Source organism: Ustilago hordei (assembly GCF_900519145.1).
Source record: "Ustilago hordei strain Uho2 genome assembly, contig: UHO2_contig_05, whole genome shotgun sequence".
NCBI lineage: Eukaryota > Fungi > Basidiomycota > Ustilaginomycetes > Ustilaginales > Ustilaginaceae > Ustilago > Ustilago hordei.
The window spans coordinates 1,017,250-1,044,011 of NW_024545279.1; the positions used below are offsets into that span (position 1 = coordinate 1,017,250).

At 53.5% G+C, this 26,762-nt stretch overlaps 7 protein-coding genes across 7 annotated transcripts; 5 read left to right on the forward strand and 2 right to left on the reverse strand.

Moving 5' to 3' along the window:
* Positions 1–754: 754 nt before the first annotated feature.
* Positions 755–6,151, forward strand: UHO2_03276 (uncharacterized protein; the record flags this gene model as incomplete). Its single annotated transcript, XM_041558191.1, has 1 exon — positions 755–6,151. The coding sequence occupies one exon, from the start codon at positions 755–757 to the stop codon at positions 6,149–6,151; it is 5,397 nt and encodes a 1,798-aa protein (XP_041414125.1).
* Positions 6,152–8,815: 2,664 nt separating this feature from the next.
* UHO2_03277 (uncharacterized protein) lies at positions 8,816–11,068 on the forward strand (the record flags this gene model as incomplete). The annotated part of the gene is made up of 1 exon (XM_041558192.1): positions 8,816–11,068. One exon carries the CDS (start codon positions 8,816–8,818, stop codon positions 11,066–11,068), a length of 2,253 nt encoding a protein of 750 aa, XP_041414126.1.
* A 157-nt stretch (positions 11,069–11,225) lies between these two features.
* Positions 11,226–13,610, reverse strand: UHO2_03278 (uncharacterized protein; the record flags this gene model as incomplete). The annotated part of the gene is made up of 1 exon (XM_041558193.1): positions 11,226–13,610. One exon carries the CDS (start codon positions 13,608–13,610, stop codon positions 11,226–11,228), a length of 2,385 nt encoding a protein of 794 aa, XP_041414127.1.
* A 1,800-nt stretch (positions 13,611–15,410) lies between these two features.
* UHO2_03279 (putative DUR3 - Urea permease) lies at positions 15,411–17,664 on the forward strand (the record flags this gene model as incomplete). Its single annotated transcript, XM_041558194.1, has 2 exons — positions 15,411–15,485; positions 15,568–17,664. 2 exons carry the CDS (start codon positions 15,411–15,413, stop codon positions 17,662–17,664), a joined length of 2,172 nt encoding a protein of 723 aa, XP_041414128.1.
* A 74-nt stretch (positions 17,665–17,738) lies between these two features.
* Positions 17,739–18,662, reverse strand: UHO2_03280 (uncharacterized protein; the record flags this gene model as incomplete). Its single annotated transcript, XM_041558195.1, has 2 exons — positions 17,739–17,891; positions 17,979–18,662. The coding sequence occupies 2 exons, from the start codon at positions 18,660–18,662 to the stop codon at positions 17,739–17,741; spliced, it is 837 nt and encodes a 278-aa protein (XP_041414129.1).
* Positions 18,663–19,601: 939 nt separating this feature from the next.
* UHO2_03281 (uncharacterized protein) lies at positions 19,602–22,352 on the forward strand (the record flags this gene model as incomplete). Its single annotated transcript, XM_041558196.1, has 1 exon — positions 19,602–22,352. The coding sequence occupies one exon, from the start codon at positions 19,602–19,604 to the stop codon at positions 22,350–22,352; it is 2,751 nt and encodes a 916-aa protein (XP_041414130.1).
* Positions 22,353–23,513: 1,161 nt separating this feature from the next.
* UHO2_03282 (uncharacterized protein) lies at positions 23,514–25,094 on the forward strand (the record flags this gene model as incomplete). The annotated part of the gene is made up of 1 exon (XM_041558197.1): positions 23,514–25,094. One exon carries the CDS (start codon positions 23,514–23,516, stop codon positions 25,092–25,094), a length of 1,581 nt encoding a protein of 526 aa, XP_041414131.1.
* Between the last annotated feature and the right edge of the window lie 1,668 nt (positions 25,095–26,762).

Genomic DNA, 26,762 nt, shown 5'->3' on the forward strand with positions numbered 1-26,762 from the left:
ATCAGACACTGAAACATCGACGCAGCAAAGCGTATTGCTAATGAGAAGCGACAGAAGCAAGGTGCTATCCCGGGGGCGATGATGTTTATCGCATTGAGGAGGTCGAGATTGCCTTACTAGAGGACATTCTCAATGGCAGGCACACAAGAACACATTTTTCAGAAAGGTCTCTGTAATCCAATTGCACCGCTGACATTGCTTTGCCGTCGAGCAGCCTGACCGATAGACGTTGTTGATCCAGTCTCACTACTGTATCTTGCTACTGTCGAGAGATGGCATAAGCGACATCAGTGACTATCGTGACCAGCATCCTCCATAAATGTTCGGTTTTGTGAGATCGAGGAAAATATTTTCGGTTGAAACGTTGCAGGCAAAATTTGTCAAGCTTAGTCATCCATTGAATTTGCCTTGGTGAGAAAAAGTGGACGTGCAGATGTGGATTTTTCTCCCTTCGAAGCTTTTTTGGAAGAACTGCGCTGAGAAAAATTTCAGTTCACGATACAGCGCAACGAATCGTTTCAGGGTCGAGCTGAGTTCCTCATCATCTGTGAACCCTCGTTCACCATCATCTCCTTTTCACCTGCACTTATCAACGTCCATTCCCTCGCTCATCGTATCTGTCCTTCCAACGGAACGCCGCATTCTTCCTCCTACACACACATCGTGAGGGTGCTTTGCAGCAGGTTGCCTAGCGAGGTGGAACGCTAAACGTCAGCGGTATTCCAAGGGGCCTGCCCTTGGAGTCTAGATCACAATGGACATCAAGAAGCCCATCACCTCCACCATCTCCTCGGCTTCCTTCTCCTTCCTCACTGCAGAAGATATTCGTAGGATTTCTGTTAAGCAAATCATCAACCCCGTCCTGCTCGATACCACCAACCACCCAAATGCAGGAGGTCTTTACGACCCGGCTCTCGGGCCGATGCGTCCCCATGACATCTGCTCAACATGTCACCTCAACTCTTATCAATGCTCTGGCCACTTCGGCCACATCGAGCTCCCATCTCCAGTCTTCCATCCACTCTTCATGGGCAACATGTTCAACTTGCTCCGAGGTACCTGTTTCTACTGCCATCGATTCCGTGCCTCGCTTGTAGTTCTCACCAAGGTCATCGGCCGCCTGAGGCTTCTCGAGTACGGTCTCGTGGATGATGCAGAGAATATCGATGCTGAGGAGCCTCGTTCGAATGCAAAGTTTTCCGACCTTAGCAACGAGGATTTCGACGACGTCGACGAAGATGATAATGACGATGAGGACAGTAGCAAGAAGTCGAAGCCCAGCGGCTCCAAGTCAAAAGCCTCCAGCGGAGAGACCCCTGCTGAATTTGCGGAGCGCGTCAACAAACAAGTCAAGGAACTCATCAAGCAAGCCAAGGCGAGCGGCAAGGCTTCGGTTGGGCTGGAAGCAGGCAGCATCGCATACACATTGCGCAAGAAGTGCATCAACGACTTCATGAAGGAGATCCACAAGAAGCGATGTGGCCAATGCCATGCGATCAGCCCCAACGTGCGCCGTGACGGTTTCCTCAAGATCATGGAAAAGGCACCCACACAGAAGGAGATTGCCTCCAACGAACACGCGGGATACCTCCGCATTTCGCCTGTCAAGCGTGTTGCGACAATCGAGCGTCGGTTCGCTGCGAACGCCGCTTCAACCTCTGCGTCTACAGATGGCGACGACGACTCCGGTATTGCATCACAAGCCATCTCTGCGGACAACGCACCGAAAGAGGCAGGTTACCGTGTCATGCCAGCAGTGGAATGCCAAGCGCACCTCCGTCTTCTCTTCCACAACGAAGGCCCTCTCTGTTCGCTCCTCTTTGGTCGCAACGGCCCCTTCCGTCTGGGCAACTCCAACGGCAAGGTCAAGGTCAAGACCGGCTCGTCCATCTGGCAGACACCTAATGGCGCGAGCGCCGACAACTTCTTCATAACTGTTCTTGCAGTCCCACCAACACGGTTCCGTCCTGCCAGCATCATGGGCGACATGACCTTCGAGAACTCGCAAAATGAGCTGCTCACCAACGCACTCAAGACGACCTTTGCCATTCGGGACCAAATTACCGAGTTAACAAGGCTCACATCCAAGAAGGACTTCCCAGAGCTTGGCCCCAACGCACCTGAGTCTGACTACCGTGCTGCTGAGGTACAGCTCATCAAGGCTCGTGAAGATACTCGCCGCAAGGTGCTCAACTCGATGATGCAGCTTCAGGTCGATGTCAACTCGTTCATCGATGCCAATAAGAACCCCATGCCCTTGCGTCAAGGCCAACTTCCACCACCAGGTGTCAAGCAGGGTCTCGAGAAGAAGGAGGGTCTCTTCCGAAAGCACATGATGGGCAAGCGAGTCAACTTTGCTGCTCGTTCCGTCATCTCTCCTGATGTCAACATCGAGACGAACGAGATTGGTGTCCCGCCCGTCTTTGCTCGCAAGCTCACATATCCTGAGCCAGCCACTGTTCACAACATTCAGCTGATGCGACAACTCGTCATCAATGGTCCGTTCAAGTACCCTGGTGCCGTTGCTATCCGCAGCGAAGACGGTACAGAGACCCAGCTCGACAAGCTCAGCGTTGAAGAGAGGACGGCACTTGCCAATCAGCTTCTGACACCGCAAGAGCACTCCTCCAAGCAAGCACGCGGTACCTTTGCCGGTTTGGGCAGCTCCACACGAACGCCCATTGCCAACAAGCAGGTGCTCCGTCACTTGCGCGATGGTGATATCTTGCTGCTCAACCGACAGCCCACCTTGCATCGTCCTTCGATGATGGCTCACAAGGCCCGTGTGCTTGTCGGCGAGAAGACGATCCGCATGCACTACGCCAACTGTAACTCGTACAATGCCGATTTCGATGGTGACGAGATGAACATGCATTTCCCACAGTCACAAGCCGCACGTTCCGAGTGCTACTACGTTGCCAACACCGACAACCAGTACCTCACACCTACCAGTGGTAACCCATTGCGCGGTCTTATTCAGGACCACGTCGTTGCTGGTGTGTGGATGACTTCCAAGAACACGCTGTACACACGTGCCGAGTACCAGCAGATGCTCTACGGCGCTCTGCGTCCCGAGGGAAAATACACCGGTGGCGGTCGAGTGCTCACCGTACCTCCCGCTTTGCTGAAGCCCGAGCCGCTCTGGACAGGTAAGCAGGTCATCTCCACTGTCCTGCTCAACCTCAAGCCTGCCAAGTCGGACGGTCTCAACCTCACTTCCAAGGCCAAGGTCGCAGGTCGAATGTGGGGCAAAGACCATGCTAACGAAGAAAAGGTCATCATCGAGGACGGAGAGCTCTTGCAAGGTGTCCTCGACAAGGCCGCCTTCGGTGCCTCCGCTTACGGTCTTGTCCACGCTGTCTTTGAGATCTACGGGTCCGAGACCGCAGGAAAGCTGCTCAGTATCCTTTCGCGTCTCTTCACCAAGTTCCTTCAAACCAACGCCTTCTCTTGTCGAATGGACGATCTGTTGCTCAGCAAAGAGGGCGACGAAGTCCGACGCAAGACGCTCGATGCTGCTCAAGGACAGGGCAAGGGTGTTGCCATGAAGACCGTCGGTCTCGAAGGCGAGGATGAAAAGAACCCGGACACCGACAGGAACTTGCGCATTCGTCTGGAAGAGGTGCTGCGTGACGACGACAAGCTGGCCGTTCTTGACGGTGAGATGATGAATTCGTCCAACGCCCTCACCTCAAAGATTATCGAGTCGTGCCTGCCTGCAGGTCTGTACAAGAAGTTCCCAGAGAATAACATGCAAATGATGACTGGATCTGGTGCTAAGGGTTCCGCCGTCAACGTCTCGCAGATCTCGTGTCTGCTCGGTCAGCAGGCGCTCGAGGGTCGACGTGTCCCTCTAATGGTCAGCGGAAAGTCTCTTCCTTCATTCCGACCCTTCGAGACCTCGGCACGAGCTGGTGGTTTCGTCAGCGGCCGTTTCTTGACCGGCATCCGACCACAGGAGTACTTCTTCCATTGCATGGCTGGTCGTGAAGGTCTCATCGACACGGCTGTCAAGACCTCGCGTTCCGGTTACTTGCAGCGGTGCTTGATCAAGCATCTCGAGGGTGTCCACATCCAGTACGACAACACGGTGCGCAACGCTGACGGCTCGATTCTGCAATTCGCTTACGGAGAGGATGCACTCGACACTACCAAGAGCAAGTACATTGGCCAGTTCGACTTCACTGCGGCCAACTTCGAGAACTACAACAAACGCTACGACCCTAAGCAGCTCAGCGAGGTGGTCGAGGCTGAGCTTGCCGCCGAACACATGAAGAAGGCACTCAAGAAGCCACATAAGTACGACCCGGTTTTGAGTGTCTACACCCCCTCGACACACTTCGGCTCTATGTCCGAGAAGTATGCCAAGGAGATCGAGGCGTACATCGAGAAGAACCCAAGCAAGCTTCTCGCCGACAAGAAGAAGAAGAGTAAGAAGCACAAGTCCGAGGCTGAGGCAGGTGCGCAAGAAGAGGCAAGCACCGTCGAAAAGCTGCGCTTCGCCAAGGAGAAGCTCGGTGTCGAGGCCTTCCGTGCCATGTGCAAGGTGCTGTACCACCGCGGATTGGTCGATCCTGGTGAGGCCGTTGGTCTACTTGCCGCTCAGGGTGTTGGTGAGCCCTCGACACAGATGACGCTCAACACTTTCCACTTCGCCGGTCACGGTGCCGCCAACGTGACGCTCGGTATCCCGCGTTTGCGTGAGATCGTCATGACTGCTTCGCAGAATATCAAGACGCCCATCATGCGATTGCCCGTCCTGGACGGCATCACCAACGACCAGATCAAAACCTTCTGCAAGGACGGCAGCCGTCTCGTTCTCAGTCAGGTCATTGACGAGGCCATTGTCACTGAGAAGATCTCGCCCAAGTCCGAGTCAACTGGGTTCCACCGACAAAAGACTTACACCGTGCGCCTCAACTTTTACCCCGCCGAGGAGTGCCAGGAAGAGTACAACTGCACCACCTCACACATCCTTCGTGGTTTGCAGGAGACTTTTGCTCCCAACCTCGAGAACAGCATCAACAATGAGGTGCGAAAGCAAAAACGCGAACATGCTTTGCAAGCAGCTGCCATCGGCAAGGGTCAGACCTTCTCCGACAACGCTTCCGCTGGCGACAACGCCGACGACGAGGGTGCCGAACGCGCCAACGGTCGTCAGGCACGATCGAGGGGCAACGATGCCGACTCGGATGACGAGGACGACGCCTCATCGGACGTTGGTGACGGCGATGCTGACGATGCCAAGAGGAAGCAGCGCTCGGCCGCCCATGCTTCGTACGAAGAGGGTGACGACGAGGAGATGGCTGGTGTGCCCTCCACCACCGAGGACATCGAGGCGGCGTTCAGCAACGGCACCAAGAAGTCGACCAATGCCATGGACGTCGGCAGCAACGACAGCGATAGCAGCAGCGACTCCGACTCGGACGACGGCTCGATCAACGAGGAGTGGGCCGAGCAGACGTCGGCGCTCGAGAGGGCTCTGCAGGAAAACTCCAAGTACATCAACGCCTTCCGCTTCGACGACGTCAAGGCTCGATGGGCCGAGTTCGATCTCACCCTTGCTACCCAGTCGCAGAAGTTGTTGCTTATCAACATCGTCGAGCGTGTTTGCCGACAGAGTGTCATTCACGAGATTCCCAACATTGCACGTGTTATGAAGCCACCTCCCAAGGCCGGCGAGGAAGGCGTTTCGCTCACTGCCGAGGGTATCAACTTCCGCGACCTCTGGGACTTCGGCTTCGGTGTTGTCGACCTCGACAACCTCTACACCAACGACATCGGTGCTGTGTTGCACACGTATGGTGTTGAGGCAGCACGTGCCGCTATTGTGTCCGAGATGCGCGGTATCTTCGACACCTACGGTATTGCTGTATCGCCACGACACTTGTTCCTCATTGCCGACTATCAGACGGCCGCAGGTGGTTTCCGACCATTCAACAGGTCTGGTATTGCAGAGTCGTCATCAACGCTGCTCAAGGCCTCGTTCGAGATGACCATGGCTTTCATCGGTGGATCGGCACTGCACGGAGACGTCGACATGCTCAAGACGCCTTCGAGTAAGCTCGTTGTTGGTCGCCCTGTTTCTTCGGGTACGGGCACACCTGAAATTCGCCTCGCACTTCCGTCTCCCATCGGAGCTGCTGCTTGAATCCTCAGAGTCGAGATAGTCGCTTCTTGCATTGTTTGTACCAATATCATTGTCAAATAGTTACATTAGCTACAGAAAATCAGATCATGTCCTTCAACCATCTCAATACACCATCCCGACTGAGTCCGACTGCGCCTTGATTGGAAACACTGTCTGAATGCTTCGCTGCGAAAGGCGAGGGGAGTTCGCCACTGGCTGAAGTTATCGCTTGCTTTAAGACGTACTGAATCGACGGGACCGTGACCCCTGTCGTCCCACTTCACCTGTCATGGCAAGCTAATGAAAGAACGGCTGCGGCTCGAAAGTCGGGCTCGAACTGTGACTTTGCCAACGTGTGGATGTGATGTGTGGTTATAGAGAGAAAGATGTATTAACTGCGGGCGTCACTTCAAAGCACAGCGCCACATCTCGAGAGGCTCGTGCGCACCGTCATGAAGATCTGAAGATGAAGCTTATTGCCCACACGACCATGTCTTCATTGCAACGATTTTGCAGCGATGCTGACATCCTGTGAACCGATAGACTCGTTTCGCACCCCGTAGCCGCATCGACGCGGTGAGTCTGGCCAACGGCAGCGATATATATAATCACAATCTGCCACTGCTGAAGGTTACGATCCAGTGAAAATGCTAAAAGATGACATAGAGCCGATCTGATCGGAGATCGGGCGGAGTCGATACAGTAAGGAATCGGGTACCGCTTAGTCCCACTTGTTGTCACACTCCGTCATTAAGAAGGATGCTCCCACCCTTGGCATGTGCCACTACTATGTATAGGCCCCAGGCTGCTACCACGTTTCTTTAGGTCAGTATAGTATAGTATTTCTGCTCAATAGCTTGAACACTGTGCTCTGACTGCTATCGACCGTCAAGCGTCGACACCCGTCCTTCTATTACTATTTCAACAGCCACTACTATACAGTCATCTCAGAAATCTGGTCGAACTCGATCATCACTCGCCTTCCCCTTCCTTTTCCTTCCTGAAACTACCATGGTCAACGAAAATGCTGTTCCACAGCTGCACAAGCCCATTCTTAAGCAGTGAGCCTCAGAACAATACAGCTCAGGTCTAGCAAAACCGCACCGCTGACGGTTGCACAATATCCCTGTCAATCATTTAGAGGGCTAAAGAAAGTTTTTTCCAATACAAAAAGACAGCTGACTGGGGCAAGCCAACGTGGAACTTCCTTCGGGACAAATGGCCCTAAGGAAACGTATACCTGAACGCACGCGCCTCTACCAAGTTTGCAGACGCCCTGGTCGAGGACATAGGCGTTCGCAGTGATAACGTTTCATTGAATGAAACGTTGATGAAGATGGGCTTTTGCAAAGAGAACCTCGGCCATGTGCTCCAGACCTTCGAGCTAGGGTTCCATACGCTCCTACCATGTGAGATGGTCACTATTCGCTCCCGCATTCCGACAAGCACACAAAGGTTCGATCCAGCAGGGGCTCAAGGCGATTGATCACGTTCTCGAAGCGAATTTCGTTATCGATCAAAGGCTGAACCCACCATAGGACTTCTTCGTCAACCTTTACGAAAAATGGAACCTCGACACAGATAATCACTTCGCAGAAACATCAGCCAACCATTTTGCTCAAGCTTCTATGGCTCGGCACAAGACTCTTACCGGAGTAGCGAAGCGGGCCGTGTGGAAACAACTCTTAGGGATGGCCAATGACATTTGGTTGAAAGAAAGGCTGGTCAGCGCTTCCACAGCGCAAGGCTCAATGGGAGATTTTGAGGGCTAAATGCCGTCGAGCTGTGGTATTCTGTGCCCAAGCACATCACTTGAAGCTCAACGATGCGGCATTCCTACCTATCTTTCCGTTCTTCATTGGATTGATGGCATGCGAAAAGGAGCTTCTTGTAGAACTTGCACGTCTTCGTGCCTTGGAGATCTACAACTCAAGGTTGAGACTCTTTCCGATGGTTCAAATCCAAAATGATGGTTACTCGAAGAATGCCTTTTTACGCAACCCTGAATCAAAGGACTTTGTTCCGACCAGCGATACTGTGACTCTGTTCATGGAGAGCAGGGACAGATACATACTTGGCAGACAGTCTTGCAAGATAAAGGCTGGAAAGGTCGCTGACATAATCTGGGCCTCGTTGCTCATTAGGTTCAAGGACTATTTTCTCTAGTTACTGAAAACAAAAGTTGACCTACACATGCCGACGCCTTTATCCTGGCCCAACAGTCTGTTTCATCTTGTTGTGTTTAATGTCTGTATGGTCAGGCTGATGCCACAAAGTGCATTAAAGAGGAGCGCATTGATCTCTGCTGAGACCAAGCCTGAGCAGCTTGAAAGTCGACCTGCCAGCGCAAAGCGTCGTGTAGCCCGCGCAAGATCCTGTTAGTAGTAGCTAGCAGATTTGGACGTGCTGAAGCGTTAGTTGAGGATCTCGCGTGGAGTTGCTTGGACGCGGCTAGACGAGCTGTTGTTGTGAGAACGCGCTGTGGAGCTGCATGGAGAAGCGGCAAGGGTCCAAAAATTCTCAGGCGACCTCGGTGTCTCACCATTCATCAACATCTCTGGATCAACGCTTCTCGAGCTTCTTTCCGCACCATCATCCCTCAACATGCCCTGCCAGCTACCTTGAATTGCATGGACGTCACCGAAAGACGAAGGCGTGCCAGAGCTAATACAAGCGCCAGACGAGATGCGAGCAACGAGCTCATTCGCTAATGACTTTGGCTCGACAGCTCACCTCGAGGTGGGAAATCTGGCGCCACGTACAGCAAATACGAAGGTGGGAAGAGCACACAAGAAACGCCGACTAATACATATCGGATCCTCGCCTCCGCCTTTCACCACAGGCCTTCATCATCATGGATGCAATAAGTTGGACCGCACAAATACCGCGCTCACATCTCCAAAAGCAACGCGGAAGAGACGAGCAGCGGCAGCACCGACCAAAAATCCTCTCGAGCTTCGCTCTTCTTCACCAGCTTCGCCTCCTCCTGACGAGCCACTACGCCTTGGATGGCTCACAGCGGCTTCACGGGAACTACAACCTCGCGCCAGAAGCCAAGTCGATGCAGCAACTCATTCGGCGAGTCGAGACTTGCTTCAACGCAAGCGACAATTGGATCGAAGCGACCCAAGCTCGCCGATTGGCACCTTTGGTGGTCAAGCTGTTGGAAGATCCGATCGCAACCTTGGACCATCTCGCTTCGGATCATCCGACCCAGCGATCCTGGCTCGTCACCCGAAACGCACCGTCGGCCTGCCGGTGGTAGAGCAGCCTACACAAGCTCGTTCGCGGCTTCGTAGCAAGGCACTTCCGGCGCCGGTCGTGGACAACGAGAATGCAGAAGCGCCAGTACAGCAGGCGCTAAGGACGGAGGAGAAGGTCGCAAAGCTGAGGCGGCGTAGAACCAAGATCCAGCGTGTGCAGTTCGGGAACACTCCGCCCTCTTCCTCAGCACCGGATCAGCCGCTCAGCGATGCGGATCATCAGCTCATCTCACAACCTGACGCAGCTGAACAATTGCAGCCTGGCCCCTTTGACGCAGCCGACGAGTCAGAGATCAGCTACTTTCCCACGCTTCCTCGTGTGCAACTTCGTTCGACGGAGGAGCGGAACGCTGCCGGTACAACAAATGGTCAAGTTAACTCCACGCCACCGAGCCGTATCTCGGATCGCCCACCCTCCTTGTTTGGTCAAGACTTTACCGGTGCGTCTGCGTCCAACTCATCCAGCCCTAGCAATGCTGCAGGACATGACCAAAGTTTACCTCCAGAGAACGAACAGGCCAGCGAAGGCGACTCAAGCGTTGGACTCCTCCAAGTGCTCTCGCAGAGCGCCATGCGGAGGGTCGAATCTGCTCCAACGGCCGGGATCGAAACACTACAGCAGCAAAGTCGGGGCGTTGCCGTCAATCCACAAGTGCAGGTTGACTTTGATGCCTCCCATTTCACTAGCACACAAGCTGAGCATGTTGCCAACTCCCTGGTCGGAAGCAAGTCAAAACGAAAGCAGTGGCTGACAGTTGATCCGGACTCCATTGCCAAGCGCCAAGCAGTAAAGCTACTGTGTCGAACGCATTCCTACAAGGTCATTCAGACAGGGTGGCGTCCACCATCCAGTTGTCACGTTGCTCGAGACTTGGCCTTGTCACCGGCGCAATTGACAAGGAAGCATGGTTGCGAAGTTCTCGAGTTCAGCCATCATCATGCTCGAAGTCCGGATCGGGAATCACGGAGTCAAGATGACGAAGAGCTTGCGCCTTTCGAGCATGGTCCTCGCTTTGTTGGGTATCGACTTGAACGATCCGGGTCAATCACTGCGGCAGGTAGTCAAGGAGGGACCGCGAGGTGGATATCACAACTACAGCCCTTTGACGCCGAAGCACTGCACAAGCGAATGCAATCGCGTCGCAAAGAGGTCGTCAAGATCATAGTACCCTTCTCTGAACCATCACTGTCAGCGCGTGCTACTCGAGCTTGCTTCATTGCGCCCCATCAGACCGCCGCTTCTCAAGCACGTAGCTCAGACAACGACATGAAGCTTGTTTGGATGCAGTCCACAGCCCAACGCTTTTTTGCGGCACTCGAGGCCATGTTGCAAGCAGGCCTCGCTCGAACGGCACAGACTCAATCATACCGCGTCGACTCAGACGAAGCCGACTTATACCCATACCCTATCTTGCATTACGTCGCACATGCTGGCTCCAACAACAACAAGACCGGAGCATCATATCATAATGGTCAAAAGACAAGTACGCCGTCCTACGTGGTCCTCTACGTGCATCTCGACAGGATCGCAGAGGCACGACAGAAGCTTTCAGCCCTTGAACTCGGCCATGATGCCGACGAGGCGAGTCGATGCGGCAGCTATCGGCCATTCAGCGACCCAGCACTCCGTCTGCTCGTAACAAGTATGAAGGGAGAACCACTATGCTTGATCTAAACTCTTTGTTCCGACTGCACATCTCATGCTTCTTTCGTTTGTTTTATAGTATACCCTCGATGCTCGATCTTTCAGCCTTGACACAACCAAGCATGTCGAATAAACACACATCGCAAGAAGACGTGCTAGATTCGGCAATGTATCGAGCTGAGCGAGGTCAAGCCTCGATCGAGAGCAGATCGAAATTGAAATGTGTGAATGGCGTTCCAGTATCGACTCGCTTCCTACCTTTTCTCGATTTAATTCTGGACGCAGACTCTTGTTCCTTCTCAGCCGTGCACACTCGCGTGTCTCGTTCCTCTGTCTTTGGCACCACTGCTTCTGTCAATGACAGTAGCTCCAGCAGTCGATTGGCGATTCGATCAGCTGAGTCCCTCATCCCACCAAGATTGCCTGCGGCAGGACCAATTTGCAGTCCTGCATAAGCGCCTGTCACGAAGAGGGGAACATCACGACGGTACTCCAAATCAGAGGTGAGGACTGGCATTCCACCCACAAGACGAATCGGATGTGTTCGTTGGACCGTCTTGAGGAAGGGAAGGCTGCCGAAGTCGATCTTTGCTCCAGTGGCCACAACGAGGTAGTCTGCTCGAATGGTGGTGAGCGAACCTCCGTCAGATGTGCAGCGCAGTAGTAGGCTCCATTGCTTCTCTCCGCTCTGGTCTTCTTCCTCGATCGGTCCCGTCTTTTCGGCATTGGCTTCGCCCTCTTCTTCGTCCTGGCGTTGAGGGTCGAGCAAGGTAGTAGGAGCGTACCAAGCGGTAGAGATAGTAGTATGAGTCCGAATGTCTACCTTGCCTAGCGCCTGTAATCTCGCTAACACTTTAGCGTATGTGGGTGTCACGCTACCTCCGTTTCGAGCAGCACGCAAGGTATTGAGTCGTTCTTGCACATCTTCGTTCTGCCAGAACTGCATTTTGAGATAGTTGCTGTATCGACCGACCCAACCGAGATCAACATCGAATATTTTGCTCTTCAGATGACCGCGGGTGAGAAGGATGACTTTGTCGTAGCCGTGTTCGAGAGCGCGTACTACTATTTGGGCTGAGGTGAGACCGCCTCCCACCACAACCATAATTCGGTCGTGAGGTGTCGAGGCGAGGGTCGAGGGCGAGGGGAAGGGGAAGGGTTTCGAAGCGAGACAGCTAGAGTGCATCCAGCCTGGGCCGCATGCTGGATGTGCGGTGGCTGGCGAAGGTCGGGAGGGTATGGAATTCGTGAGGAAGGAAGGGATCACGGGCAAGCCACCGAATCCAACTGCACTGACTACAGCCTTAGCTGAGATGACAAAGCCCGTATCCTTCTCTGTGCCGTCGTCAAGCTCGAGCAGGAAGCCAGAATGATGGTTGCCGAAGTCATCTTGCACGGTGGACTTGGTACCGTCGAACCAAGCCATCTCTTTGACGCGGCCTTTCAGTGTGGTCACTGGAGTGTCTTCCAGCCCGGCACCTTCCTCCGACGCCGATGAAGCAGGCGTTGGGGCGCTCGTCGAGCCCTCATCGACATTGTCGTCAAAGAACTCTGAGACTCTTGGCCAAGTCGGAGAGCAGCAATGATCGCAAGACTGCACGCGATACTTCTGCTCCAGCCTTCGTGTGAATGAATTGAACAACGAGGAGCTGGGAGTAAAGTAGTCACGACGATCCCGCTCGTTGACGTGCATTTTGGCGGAAGTTGCATCGATAGCGCTCGACTGCTGCTGCTTGCGTTTGTGTTTGGACTTTTCTTTGCCGACGACGCCCAAGATCTCGATCAGATCCGGAAGACTAGAGTCGTTCGAGCCACTTCTCTTGCTTCCAGCCTGATCTATAGGCGAAGGTGGCCGTTTGCTCTTACATCGTCGACGGCACCCACGACCCTTTGTTGTGGTGTTTGAGGTGTTACAGGCAACAATCCGCTCTTCGATCAGTTTAATGACCTGATCGGGCGTCCCTTCGCCCGCTTTACCTTGCTGGTTAGCATATGCAATCAAGGCGTCAAAATCGCTCGCGTCAGGGTGGAAGAACATCGGCGAGCGCAAATGGCTGATACCGAGTGCTCTAAAGTTTCTCCTCCAAAGACCCATAAAGCCTTCGCCCAGTCGATCAATGACGAGAATCTTGATCCTTCCATCGCATGGACACAAGTCATCATTGTTGTGGAAATTCCACAGACCCTTGCCGCGTTTCTTTCTGCCTTGGTATGTCTGTGCTTTGAGGTCTCTGGCAGGCAAGCTAGAGGGTCTGGCGACCTTTGAAGGGATCAGAGCCGGGGAGCGCTGACGATGGGTAAAGTGTAGATGACAGTGTTCGTCTTCGGTGTAGAGGGCGGCTGGTCGAGATTCGAGGATGCGTGAGATGACGGCAAGAGCTGCAGGACCAGCGCCGATGATGACAAGGTCGAAGTGTGCTGCTGCTTCGACGTCTGGTGATGATAGTTTAGATGGAGTTGGAGTATCTGGCTCGCCAGAGAAGACGCAGGGTTGGGCAGCGGCATGATCTGAACCATCGACCTCTTCTGGCATGACGAGGTTTTCGGGTGTCTTTCGGTGTGGCGGCAGCATGCTGAATGAGGATGATGGATCTTGCACATAATGGATTCGGGGCTCACATCCAGGCTCAGACCTATATACTCTGCCTCAGACACGATAGGAGGCGTGAGCTCCTCATGGCAGTAACCTGCTCTTGCGAGGGTATGTTACCTTTCAGGTCATGAATCAGGCATCTGTTAATGTTTGGCATGGCCTACGGGGGACATTGCACCGATCAAGGGGCATGTGGCAACGTCAATGCCGCCAGCAGCGCCATCGAGGGTGTCATGCAACGCGGGGGATCTTATCAGTGATAGTTGTGACTATCAAGGTACTCACTACTCCAAGGGTCGTGGATCCGATCTGTTTCCCGATGTAGACCCATGACAAGATCGATAATCTCGATACGGAGTTGAATGTGCTTCCGGTTGGCAGAACAAAGCGGAACAATTTTTTTTCGATTGTTTTGAGTCCAGCCCAGACGCGCACGCCATCATGACTGATCACGTGATGCCCAAATGTAACCACCGCCTCTACAGTGGATCAAAGAAATGGCGTCAGAGTCGTGTAGCCTTGGTGATCTGCTTAGCGCGGATTCCGTGATTGAACGTCGACTTTGCACGAGTCGGCAAAGCAGCAGGGTGAATCAAATTTAATTTAAATTATTATTCATTTCGATGTTGGACAGCTGTCTGTACTGCAGTTGAGAAAGGGCCTGCAACTCCAGATCAGCTCTTCAACCTCCGCAGAAAATGGTAATCAACACCATCTCGCCATCGCTCACGAACATCATCCAACAAATGATGCGAGATAGAAGGATAGATTGAACGCCCCGCTACAGGTCTTTGTTTGCTAGCACTCGCTTGCCACAACTTCTCGATTCCTGCCGCCTCCGCGTGGGAACGTGGGCTTCCTCATTATTCGTCTTTGTTACACCAGTGTGACCCCCTCCTCGTGTGCCAACCAAACAGAGAGTCTTTCCAATCACTCACATGCGATCTTCCCGCGCCTCCAAGCTTCTTGTTCTTGCATATTAGAGATTCGCTCGCCATCTCACTACCGAGTTGCACCGTCAGCTTTGATCTTATCTCAGGGTGTGAAAGCTTCCCGTTGGACCACTTGATCTCTGATACCTTCTTATTCAGCCTGGTCCAAGACCAGCATTCCCTATTTCTCTGCTCATCAAGCTCTTAGTGCAAGCCCACTTTCGTCACTGCTCGAAGCTAAAAGGCTTCGGCTGAATGCACAGTAAAACCTGGTAATGAGTCCCTTTGGAAACGCAACCCTTGCGCCCTCAATTATGCCATACTCGGTCGGAGTCTTCCCTTTTCTTCGGGAAGACATTGCATGTCTTTTGTCCCAGGACACTGGAGACTGTGTCCGTGCCGCACTTTAGGGCGCTGGTGGGAGTGGAGTTATTCAGCGAAGAAGTACCTGTGCACTGAGCGTGAGAACTTGCCCGCCCGCGAATGCCATGTCTTTTGGCTTGGTGCCTTTGGTGAGATAGATCTTGAAAACAGGTGCCAAGCACTAAGGTGCTGTGATGCATGAATGATCTCGTCTAACTGATCTTTTCGATGGGATCCTGTTTTCGATGCTCGTCCCTTGCGCAATCAGCGAGAAGAAATGAACAAAGTAATGACGGTCGGCTGAGCTCCCCTAGGATACTTAAAGGACTTACTCACACCATCTCCCTCCCCGCCGACACCCTTGCGTCCCTCTATACCCTCCTCAATCCGGACTTCTTTGGCTTGATCAGCGGGTCTTTGGCCTACATATCTTCATACGGGATAGTCGAGAAGCTACAACTGAAGTGGAACAGCATCATTCATCATGGTTTCGGCCCCTCCTCTGTCACAGGGAGCCGGCTACGGTGTAGTCATCGGCCTAGGTACCCTCTTCGCTGTCGTAAGTGCTCCACCTCGAGCTGTCATCCACGACGTCTCCAGATCTAAGCTGACTTATCCTACCCTTTGAATAATGTGGTTAGGTCGTCGTCGGTATCTCACGATCCCTCGTCCGATACGCCGGTATCTCGAAAGACGCTGAAGAGTTTAGTGTCGCTCGTCGTTCGCTCGGAACTGGTCTGACCGCAGCCGCTGTCATTAGTTCTTGGACATGGTCTACCACCCTACTTTCTTCTGTCTCTACTGCCTACAACTACGGCGTAGCCGGTGCCATGCTCTACGCCTCGGGCAATTGCACCCAAATTGTGCTATTCTCCACCCTCGCCATCCAGCTCAAACGTCGTGCTCCATCGGTCCACACTTACCTCGAGCTCGTCCGCATCCGATTCGGCACCTTTCCACACCTCACCTACATCTTCTTTGCTCTCGCTACCAACATTTTGGTCTGCAGTTCGGTTTTGCTCGGTGGCGCCGCCGCGATTAACTCGATCACAGGCATGAACGTCTACGCTGCGCTCTTCCTCCTCCCCATCACCGTCATCGCCTACACCCTCCGTGGCGGTCTTCGAAGCACAATCCTCGCAGACTACCTGCACACGATCATCATCTTCGTAATACTGTTCGTTTTCTGGCTTCGTGCCTACGCGACCTTCCCCGAAATCGGCAGTCCAGGAGCAATGTACGACCTTCTCATCAACGCTCAGAAAAACATCAGCATCGATGGCAACTACGATGGAAGTCTTCTTACTCTCAAGACTGAGGGAGGACAGTACTTTGCTTGGCTGTCCGCGTTCGAGTATACCGGTGTCGTTTTCTTGGACGCGAGCTTCCATCAGAAAGGAGTTGCAGCGATGCCAGAAGCTGCGTTCCCAGGTTATCTGATCGGAGGTTTGGCTTGGTTCTCGATTCCTTTCTGTTTGGCAACCACTGCCGGTCTGGCTGCTCTTGCTCTCGAGACCACGTACCCCGGTTTTCCGACCTACCCCAACCGCATTCCCAAGGCCGACGTTTCTGCAGGTCTCGTCCTTCCCTATGCCGCTCAGGCGCTGTTGGGTAAGGGAGGCTCAGCAGCTGTGCTTTTGCTCATGTTTATGAGTTGTACCTCGGCCATTTCGGCTCAAATGGTTGGTGTGTCCGCTGTTGTCTCTTACGACATCTTCAAGACCTACTTCAAGCCAACCATATCCCCTGAGAAGCTCCTTCGCGTCAACCAGTACGTCGTCGTCGGATTCGGTTTGTTCGCCGCCGCCTTTGGAAGTCTGCTTCACGGGATTGGATTAGACCTTGGATTCATCTACAACTTTACAGGAATCTTTACATGTGCTGGTCTATCTCCACTGATCTTCACCTTCTTCGACACAAGGTTGCATCCAGCGGTGGTTTTCCCAGGCATCTGGATCAACTTTGCGTCAGGTGTTGCAGTATGGCTCGCCGTGGCTTGGCACAAATATGGCGTTGTGGATCTGTCCAGTGTGGGTGGGGTGGTGCCCTGTTTGGCAGGTTCAGGCACAGGCATTGGAGTTGGTTTAGTTCTCTCCACGCTCTCAGTTCTCTTCTTCCCACGCGACTTTGCCTGGAGCCGAATTCCCGAGATCCTCGAACAGCAGCACAAGGAACAGGTCGAACGAGGTGCGAAGCAACATCTTCCTGGAACCGCTGGCGACAGCTCGCCAAATGGTGACAGCGAAAAGGCGCGAAGCATCACGTCAAGCCCTGACCCCCGAACGCAGCTTGAGTTCATCGAAAATGATCCATCCTACAACCCCGCTCGCCTCGACCGTTTCTTCCGCATTGCCGTCGCTTCGTCCTTCACGATCTTTGTGGTCATCACCATCATCTGGCCTTTCTCGCTCTACCGAGACTACATCTTCAGCAAGTCATTCTTCGAAGGATGGGTGGTGGTCTCGTTCATCTGGGCCATCCTTGCCTTCACGGGTGTCGGAATCTTCCCTGTAATTCAGGGTATTCCCGTGGCCAGGGTGATCCTGCTGAACTTGAGGAACAAGATTCGTGGTGGTCAGACCATGTCCAACGCAAGCGAGACAGCTGAGAAGAGCAAATCCGGAGAGGAGAGGAGAGGCTCGGGCGGCACCAACACCGCGACTGCAGAAACGCCTTCGTCTTCGGGGACGAAGAACAAGCAGCTGCAGACTCACATTGACTCTGCTTATATCGCTTGATCGCGCGCTTATTCCCAAAAGTCTTTGCACATTTAGATACCATAGTTTGTGAGGCTTCTGAAAGAGTTTGACGTTCATTGTATGAGCTGTGCCAGTCCTGAAAGATCAGCGACAACAACGTCTACATAGTCTGGCTTTCCGTCCTGAGGTAGAGTGTCTTCGGTCGGCCTTGATGAGACGAAGACTGTAGTCATACCGCATGCCTTGGCAGCTTGGAGGTCGTATAGCTGTAATGAACATTCGACGGAAAGATCTGGTAAGCTCGTACAATGCAATTGACAAAAGCGATTGCGATGTGTGATTGACATACTCACATGTGCAGCAACCATACATGCTCGATGTCCGTCAACGTCTGGCTGGATATTGAAGAGGCGCATGCTCTTCTTGTACATCTCAGGATCCGGCTTGAAGCTACCAAGCAGATCGGCTGTGAGCAAGAAGTCCCATAGTAGCTTACCGTTCTTCGCCATATCGACCATCAGATTGAGGTTACCATTTGTCAATGTTCCGATCTTGAAGCATGTCTTGAGCGTCTCCATACCTGCAACCGAATCAGGCCAAGGTTCGAGCAAATGCCAAGTGAAATTGAGACGATCTCTCGCTTCTTGTGTCCAAGCATGCTCCAATGCTTCAGAGGCAACATCTATGGAATAGCTACCGATCGATGGCGACGTGGCATCTGTGGGCACAGGAAGTGAGGCGATCAGCCGATTGAGAGCGGTGAGATGCATTTGGTCGACAGTAATCTTTTCGGGATTGCCGATGCCTGCGAGTCGCTGCGTTTCGCTCTTGTATTCCTCCCGCCACTTTATGGTAAAGTGTTGCCAGTCATAAACTTCTTGCAGAGCCTGGAGTAGATTAGTGTCCGCTATTTGCGCGGAGCGGATCTCTCGATGCAGTGCTTTGGTGATAGTTCCGACATAGTCGACGACGGTGCCAAAGACGTCGAAGAAGAGAACCTCGACGTTGCGGAGCTTGCCTTTGGCGTGTGTCGACATCCTTGCTGAGGAGCTCCGGCCTGTCACGGATGAAAAGCGACGACAAATCGAGGTAGCTTACCCAGGCTTGGAGTCAGGGTCCACGGCAAGTGCTTAGGCGCGAGTAGGTGGAGCGAGCACATACGACAACGGTGTTTCTCTGACCTCTTGTAGAGCCAGCATTATCAACACACCTGCACGGCAGCTTACCCTTCTGATCCATTGACTCTAATTGCTCTCTCATGCCATTGTAAACTGGCATGGTGTGCTCATATCATAGTCTTTCGTAGCATCATGTCCGTGCACTTCGGGGACTGCAGCGGGTAAAGAAATCTTGGATCTGGAGTCCGGTAACTGTTGACGCCGACAGCGTTTTGGTCTTTCCTCCTCCAACAACGAAACGCGCTCCGGCTTGCTTGATGCTGACCGTAAGAGCAGAGTTTCGAAGTCCGAGATCCGGTTTTTTGGCAACTGCAGGTCACAGTCACACAGTGGCTCAGCACAGTATGCACGTGTGTGAATCAGATTCGAGGTCACTGTGATACGCACGGTGCTTTCCTATGCGCTTCCTTTCCACACAACACCACCACATTTTCCCTTAGACAGGCTCGATAGCCAGCTACGACAGTGCTTGGGCTACAACCAAGCGCTCCAACACAACAGCAACAGCATAGCAGCGTTCAGACAGGTTCAACTTCAGGAAGACGAGCGCTGTATAGAGATCCGCGACAAGCAGGCGCCAATTCCCTCGGATCAGAGCAAACGTTCTCCGATACCACAGGCTCAACTTCGAATAAGAGCTGTTTCATCATCGACTTAACCTCAATCTGACTTCTGCTGCTTGGGCGTGTCCGCTCAGCTTCGCGAAGGTCTTTTGCAACCCGCGCCAGCGTTTCGGTTACTGGACCCGGTCTCATCGGCTCCTTCCACGCAAGATCGGAACAGTCTCCCTTGGACTCTATGAGCACATTGAGGCCCTCCTCCAAATCCATGTCCACCGATCGAAATGAAAAGCAGCATCACTTCGAGTCCGCCGATGTAGGGCCAAAGCGCCGAAATGCGGGTCGCAACAACTCACATCATGTTCGGCCCGATATCAGCACCAATCAGCAAGGCAAGCGTGGTGGGCAGAGCATGAACCATTTGCTCTCCTTCACGCTTCCGCCGCGCAGTAGACCTCCTCTCGCCGGTCCAGCTCGCAGGTCGCGTAGGGGTGTAGCACACACACCGTTCAACAAGGAACGCTATGTCAACGCTCAGTATCGTTTCCTCGTCAAGCCAACAGGCGACTACACGGCATATTTTGCCGACCCCGACATCTATCTCAACTGGGCTGATATTCTCCAAGTCGTCATTCCAACTTCTTCAGCTCTAGCTGGCGTAGGGTCGTCTGCGCTCATATTGGATCAGCCGCGCGAGCCCGCTCACGAAGGCGCTGCGTGCCCTATTTGTCTCTCGCCACCTACTGCCCCACGTATGACCAAGTGTGGCCACGTATTCTGCTATCCTTGCATTCTACACTACCTCACTCTCAAGGACGACCACAATTCTCGTCCAACTGTACCTACTCTGCAGCAACCCACTCAGAAATGGCGACGTTGTCCTATCTGTTGGGACGCCGTGTATGCGCGCGATCTTAAGGCAGTGCGATGGTGGGATGCGCAAGCTGCTGCTCGTGAGCGCGAAGCCAAGCTCCAGGAACAGTATGATCTAGAACGCGCTCGACACATCAGCGAGCTCGACGAGGATGGACAGCAGGGCCTGGAGGAAGCCAACTCGAACAAAGGTGCGCCAAGCTTGACACATTCGCATCCGGACATGCTCGCCATGCGTCTCATCGAGAGACCTAACGTCACCACACTCGCACTGCCACAGTCTTGGACCTGGCCCGCTTCCGAACTCGATCATCCGCTCATCGCAGTACATTCGGCACCATGGCATTTTCAGCCAGATGTCATGGGGTTTGCCAAATTCATGCTGGCCACACCAGAGCTCTTGATCGAATCGCTCGACAAAGACCTGCAAGAGCTGGATGAAGAGATCGGCGTTCTGAAAAGTTTTGGCACAGATGCAAGCGGACTTCACTTCGTCGCACTGGCGCAGAACAAGGTCAAGGATCAGATGCAAAAGGTGCGCGATGAGCTGGATCTACCCATTGTTCGCAGCATCATCGGACAGGCACGGAACGATCTCAAGGATCACGAAGCAGCACTATTAGGCCAGCTTGAGCGCACCGACCTAAGTCGACGTCAGCGTAAGCGCATGGAGCGCTCTCAGACAGACGAAGAACCTGAATCGACAGCACCTCTGCGCGAATCCACGAAAGCTGAGAGCGCAGCTGCTCGTGATGGTGCACCCGAAGCTGCTCTTGGTGCCGAAAAGTTCCCGGTCCTTCGAGCTCAATCGCAAGGTGGAATGATGGCACATGCGTCGGCAGATGGAGGATCAACAACTCGCAAGGAAGATGCGTCAGAAGAGCCAGCAGCTGGCTCAACACACAAGATTACGTCTCCTCGGCAGCCAAAGGCGCGCAAGAACGTAAACCCGCCCCAGCCCGAGTCTTCCTCATACGTCTTCTTCCAGGCCGCTTCTGGACAGAGCATCTTCTTACATCCCCTAGACACGAAGATCCTCCTGTCGCACTATGGGGCTTACGCCAAGCTGCCGCGCAATCTTGCGGTCAAAGTGGCTGGTGCCGACGAGGGCAGCATGGATGAAGAGTTGAGGAGGCGCTGCAAGTATCTTAACCACATCCCGATGGCGGCTGATGTTGTGTTCATCGAAGTGGATTGGGAAGGCATGCAGCTGATCGACAAAGCAACGTTGCGCCCGTACGAGCAAGCTCTGCGACAACGACGCAACCGACGACGAGACAAGGAAAGGCGTGAGGATCGAGCCAAGATTCGCGCTGAGGAAGCCGAGCTGATCTCGAACCAAGGTGGACCCGCTGCAGCTGCAGCCTATCGTCGACAGCAGGAGCAGCTTGCAGCCTTCACGAGCGAGGCCAACTTCCCGTCGGACGGCCTGTTGCGCAGCTTTGATCACGGTCAGGGTGCAGCTCGTGGTGGAGATTCGGCTGATGGCGGAGGTCCCGTATCAAGCACATCACCTAGCTTCCGAGAGGCAGCCATGTTTGGAGCCGAGCGCGAATTCCCTGTTCACCCCGGAGCTGCTGAGACGGAGGACTTCCCCGACTCACTCCGAAGTACACGCAACGGGCTGGAACGCGTCTCGATCTCGTCGGACGACCAAGCAAACCGTACTCCTGGCAAACCACCGGCGCGTGGAGCAGCGCCCCTCAAGAAGACAGTCTGGGGGACGCCTGCTACTAAGTCGAGCTTTGCAAATGCGATCCAGGGTCGTGGTTCGGACGCTCATGATTTATGGGATGATCAGATGGACGATGCTTGGCATGAGCTTGAGGAGGATTACATTCTGGGGTCCACTTCGTCGGGAAGGAGACCAACAGACGCAGTTCGCGAAGGACGTGGCCTCAACAAGCAAGTCAAAGGCGCTGGCAGAGCTCCAGCAGCTGCTGTCAAGGACAGTCATCGTGTTGAAGGCTCAGTATCAGCCAGTGAAGCAGTCGGAACAGCTGATGGTGACAAGTCGGGTTCGGAAGCGGCAACAGCAGCAGCAGCGGCGAAGCCGAAGCGTGTCAAAAAGAAACTGATTCTTACAGGTGGCGGTGGCGGACGTGGTTCTCGTTGAGTCTGGCAAGCACGCCTTGTTCGCAAGCATTACTTTATTCGCATATATGCTAGAATTCTATCGACATCATTACAATACAATCATGAGCGTTGTTTGATGGAGCCTTTTTCCTGATAACGCCTGGAACAGATGTGGTACACTGCAGGAAGCGGTTTGAAATTAGTGAGAGAGACACAGAGACGGCACGTCTCGCTTAGTTGTGCGCTCGCCAAGCGAGAGAACAGTCGCGGAACTGCGAAATCTTTGAGACACGAAGCTGACACTCCGTAGTTGGTGTGTGCAATTCGGCACGATGATCGTATCGCCCTTTACCCTCGCTTCGTCGCAGCAATACGAGCATGTCGACTTTGAGCTGCAGGACAAGCAAGGCCGACTGAGACAGAGAGGAGTTGATAGCTCCGACGCAGTGGCCACTCGAATGCAGCGTGCGCTTCCATTCCGAACCCCAACGTGTCTGCATCACGTGATCGTCAAGAAGGCGTGCCCGTCTGGACTGGACTCAACAATCGAATTGTTCCGCTTCTCCGCTCCTCGTTCCAGTTTGGTCTGACCTCACATCACGCAGCTCTCTCTTCACTCTGCTCATCACGGCTTCTAGAGCTCCCGCTACAGTCTCCTCGGACGCTGTTATCACTTGCGCAGGCTGCCCTTGTTCTTCCCGTCTATCTGATCGTTTCCTGCAAGCATTGCCTGGTGCAACCCCGTACACGCATCGAACGTAGTAACAAATTCGCAGCTGCCCGCCTCTCTCCTCGCTCCTCGACCTCTTCACTTCGACTTGCTCTACCGCCGGAACCTCGCTTTGTATCATACGCACCACATTTGTCTTCAGCTCATGTCGACCTTCGCAGCCCTCTAAAGTACCGACTGCTTTTGGCACTGGCGTCTTCGCCTCTCTCGCTCGCCTTCGCAGTCCTCCGCGTTGATCCTGCTTTCTTATCTGTACGAAACACCCACGTTTGCAGAGCGCATTGCCACCGTCTTATCTCAGCCGTCAACATCATAGCCTTGGCTTCTAGCGCGTTCAACACGCTGGTCTCTGTTCGACAGAACGACACCCCAGGTCACTGCCACCTCTCGTAGGTGCCTTTCTGCCATCGTCTTCAGCAGATAGAATCGTCCTTTCCAACAACCTTCACGGCACCCAGCTCCTCTGCAGCCATGTTCTCTTTTCCCAGCTCCAACAGGGGAAAGCGTCGCGACGACCGCCTTCTCCCACTCACCGACTTCAAGGTCGGTCCATTCAAGATTCGCAGCTCGAGCAACACACCCAGTAGCGAATGTGAATACACTGCGCTCACGTCATCAACGGAGACCGCAGTCGATATCCCGCTAGGTGACCAGCACTCTTCACGGCGCCATTCAGCATCTTCACTTGATCAATTCAATGACGTCCCGTCACCGCCACCAGGCTATAAGCCGCCATCATACTACTCAACGTTGTTGGGAGCGACACATCGTCGAGCAAAGAGCCCTTCGCGGCGGTGCAAGATTCTCACGCTGGCCGGCATCATTCTACCATGCTTATACATCTTCTGTTACATCACCTTCCGACCACCGCACTACGTTGTGCTTCCACCAGAGAGATACGTCGATGTTCTCAGAGAGACATTGACACAACACATTCCCAGCCAACAAGCACGAGACGGTCTGCTGGCTCAACTTGCTCGTATCGAGCACCCAGACGTCAGCGAAGCCAAGCACGCATCAGCGAAGCCAGCGGAGGCATCAACACCTTACATCCCGCACTCTATCGTTCCTCCGACGATTTGGTCTTCGGATGGCAAGCCCGCGCCCGCAGCCTGGTCCACCAAATGGACGCAGATGGGCTTTGAGCCCAAGTTCCTCAACGATGCTGGCGCCGAGAATTGGATTCAGACTCACTTCGCCAACTCCTCAGTCAAGCAAATGTGGGACTCGATGCCGCGCTTTATCCTCAAAGCGGACCTCTTGCGCTACCTCCTCATGCTAGAGGAAGGTGGGACTTGGAGCGACATGGACACGGTCCCACTCATGCATCGCACCGATTGGACCAAGGACGCTGTCCCGATAGCGGTGCTTCCCGAGGATTCAGGCGTCTTTGGCAGGGCTGGTTCCGCCACCATCAGGGACTCAACAGCTGCATCATCTCCGGAGCCCGTACGTGCAATCATCGGTATCGAGAACGACCCTAACGAAAATTACGATCCACGCAACTTCTTCGAGCGATTACGGTTGCTTCCCATGCGACGACATCGACCTCTTCAGTTCGTGCAGTGGACACTGCACGCTGCGCCGAACCATCCCATCATGCTCGACGTTCTCAGACGCATTCTGCGAGCTACCGACGTGTACCGTGCTTACGAGATCGAGCAACAGCGCGATGCGCACAGCGATGGCTGGGGCTGGGGCGACAAGTCTGTTGAAGCCAGGAAGGAACAGGCCAAGATGAGAGAGGCTCATGTGTCGAACCCCTGGGATGCAGTGTCGATGTCATGGAAGTGGCAAGCTGGTCATTGGAGGTTCGGCTGGGATCTTCTTTCCATTGAGGAATGGACAGGGCCGGCTGTGTTCACTGACGCAGTCGTCAGCTATCTCTACGCTTCAGCGGGTGTAAGGCCAGAAGATCTATCGTTGCTCAAGAAGCCAGTACAAATCCGAGACGTCGTGATTGTGCCTTCGCTAGGCTTCAATCCCACAAATCATCGCAAAGAAGGTGTCAGTAGGCTGGTTCATTTGTTCCGCGGCTCTTGGAAGGGTTAGGCCCGCAATCAGAAGTATCACAATCGTTATGTTCCTGTCACGTTGCATCATCAACCCTAGACCTAGCACTTTGCAATTGGCATCGTGTTCCCTATGCCAATTGTGTCTGAGCTTGTGAGTTAAAATTAGATACACCGCTCTAGAGGCCACTATTAGGCGCTCTTTACAGTCGAGTGTGTCTGAGTGAGAAGACTTGTTATTTCGAGGCAAGAGGAGCTACAAAACAGGAGTATATATACCTTACCGGTTGACTATGCTCGCCCTTCGAGTCACATCTATGGGCCGTGCGTCCAGTGGGTCACCTTTCATAACCGTTGCCTTGTCAACACCTCCTAACCGTTGCCATGTCAACCTGCCTCCTGCATGCCTTGGTGTCAAACCTCGAGCATAGGCCGCATATGCTCCCACGAGCTTTGCATCTATCTCATCTCCGTTGGCACTTGGCATCGTTCCGGCATCCTGGTCCTGAATGTTCCGCTCTAACATGTCGGCCCTTGGAAATACCGACGTATCTTCAACTTTGTGTCATTTCAAAAGAAGCGGGAACATTGTGAGCTTGTGAGCGGAGGAACCTTGACCTCACCCAGATGAAGCTCGAGGATCGTACATCATTTTGGAGCCGCGGAAGTCCGGTCGTGCTTCGTACCTTTTCCTGGTCTCCTTCATCCCGTTTGTATCAAACCTTTCATAATTGCTGCGGTTGTTGTCACAGCCAGCGTTGGGTAGGCTCAAGCTCGCACAGATTGTGCCGTCCGTCCATTTGGCGTCGCGGACAACAGCCTATCATCTTCTTGTCGTCACAGTTTTTGTGATAGCGGACAATGGTGCTGTATGGCTCGTGCAACGCTGTCTTCAGCCTGAAGCCCAAACATGGAGCGGACGTCGATGCAGGTAGATGAAGAGCAGATACTCTTTGTTCCATCTTCATCTCCATTGCGAAGCACCTGCGTCTCCCGTTCTGCCCTCTAAGCCAAACTAATCTCGGATGTCTCTGCGTCGTGTGTCCTTCCTTCTCCGTTGTAGGCCCTCGCCCACAGCATTGCGTTCAGCAGCAAAGTTTGTCGCATTTCTTACGTGAGGCAAAATAAACGGTATCGTCCCCATGGATCGAATAATGACACTCTCGATCGTCAAGTCGCTAGTCAAATTTTCACAATTGTCCTGCGGTTCCGTCTGGAAACGGAGCTCACGCATCGAAGTTGCTTGTCCTGATGCTACTCACCGCTCTCGGACGCGGCTCACGCATTTCGTTCACTCGTCGTGTCTCTACACACTGCTCTGAAATGGAGCTTACAAGCCCAAGTCAATCGCTTCGTCACTACACATCGCTCAGATGCGGAAGTAAGCTGATGAGGTTTTTGCAACAATGCGTGCGCTGAATACAAAGCCACCGAGCTTAGTCTCAAGACAGATTCTACACGACAAAATGTCTGAAATGGTGCTGTCGCTACACATCCGCTGTGATGCGGAAGCGGATTGATGAGCTGACAGATTCTGCTTTTCGTAGTGAACAGGCTGACCTGACTTCTTTCGCTGCAGGCAGAGGTCGAGCACTTCCTTGTGGTTCAGCTTTCCCGCTATCGTCTAGCTCTTCCGCTTTCGTCGAGCACTTGAACTTCGATGGGCACTTTTGCTGTCTTGTCTGAAGATAAAGAACCCTCTATCTGC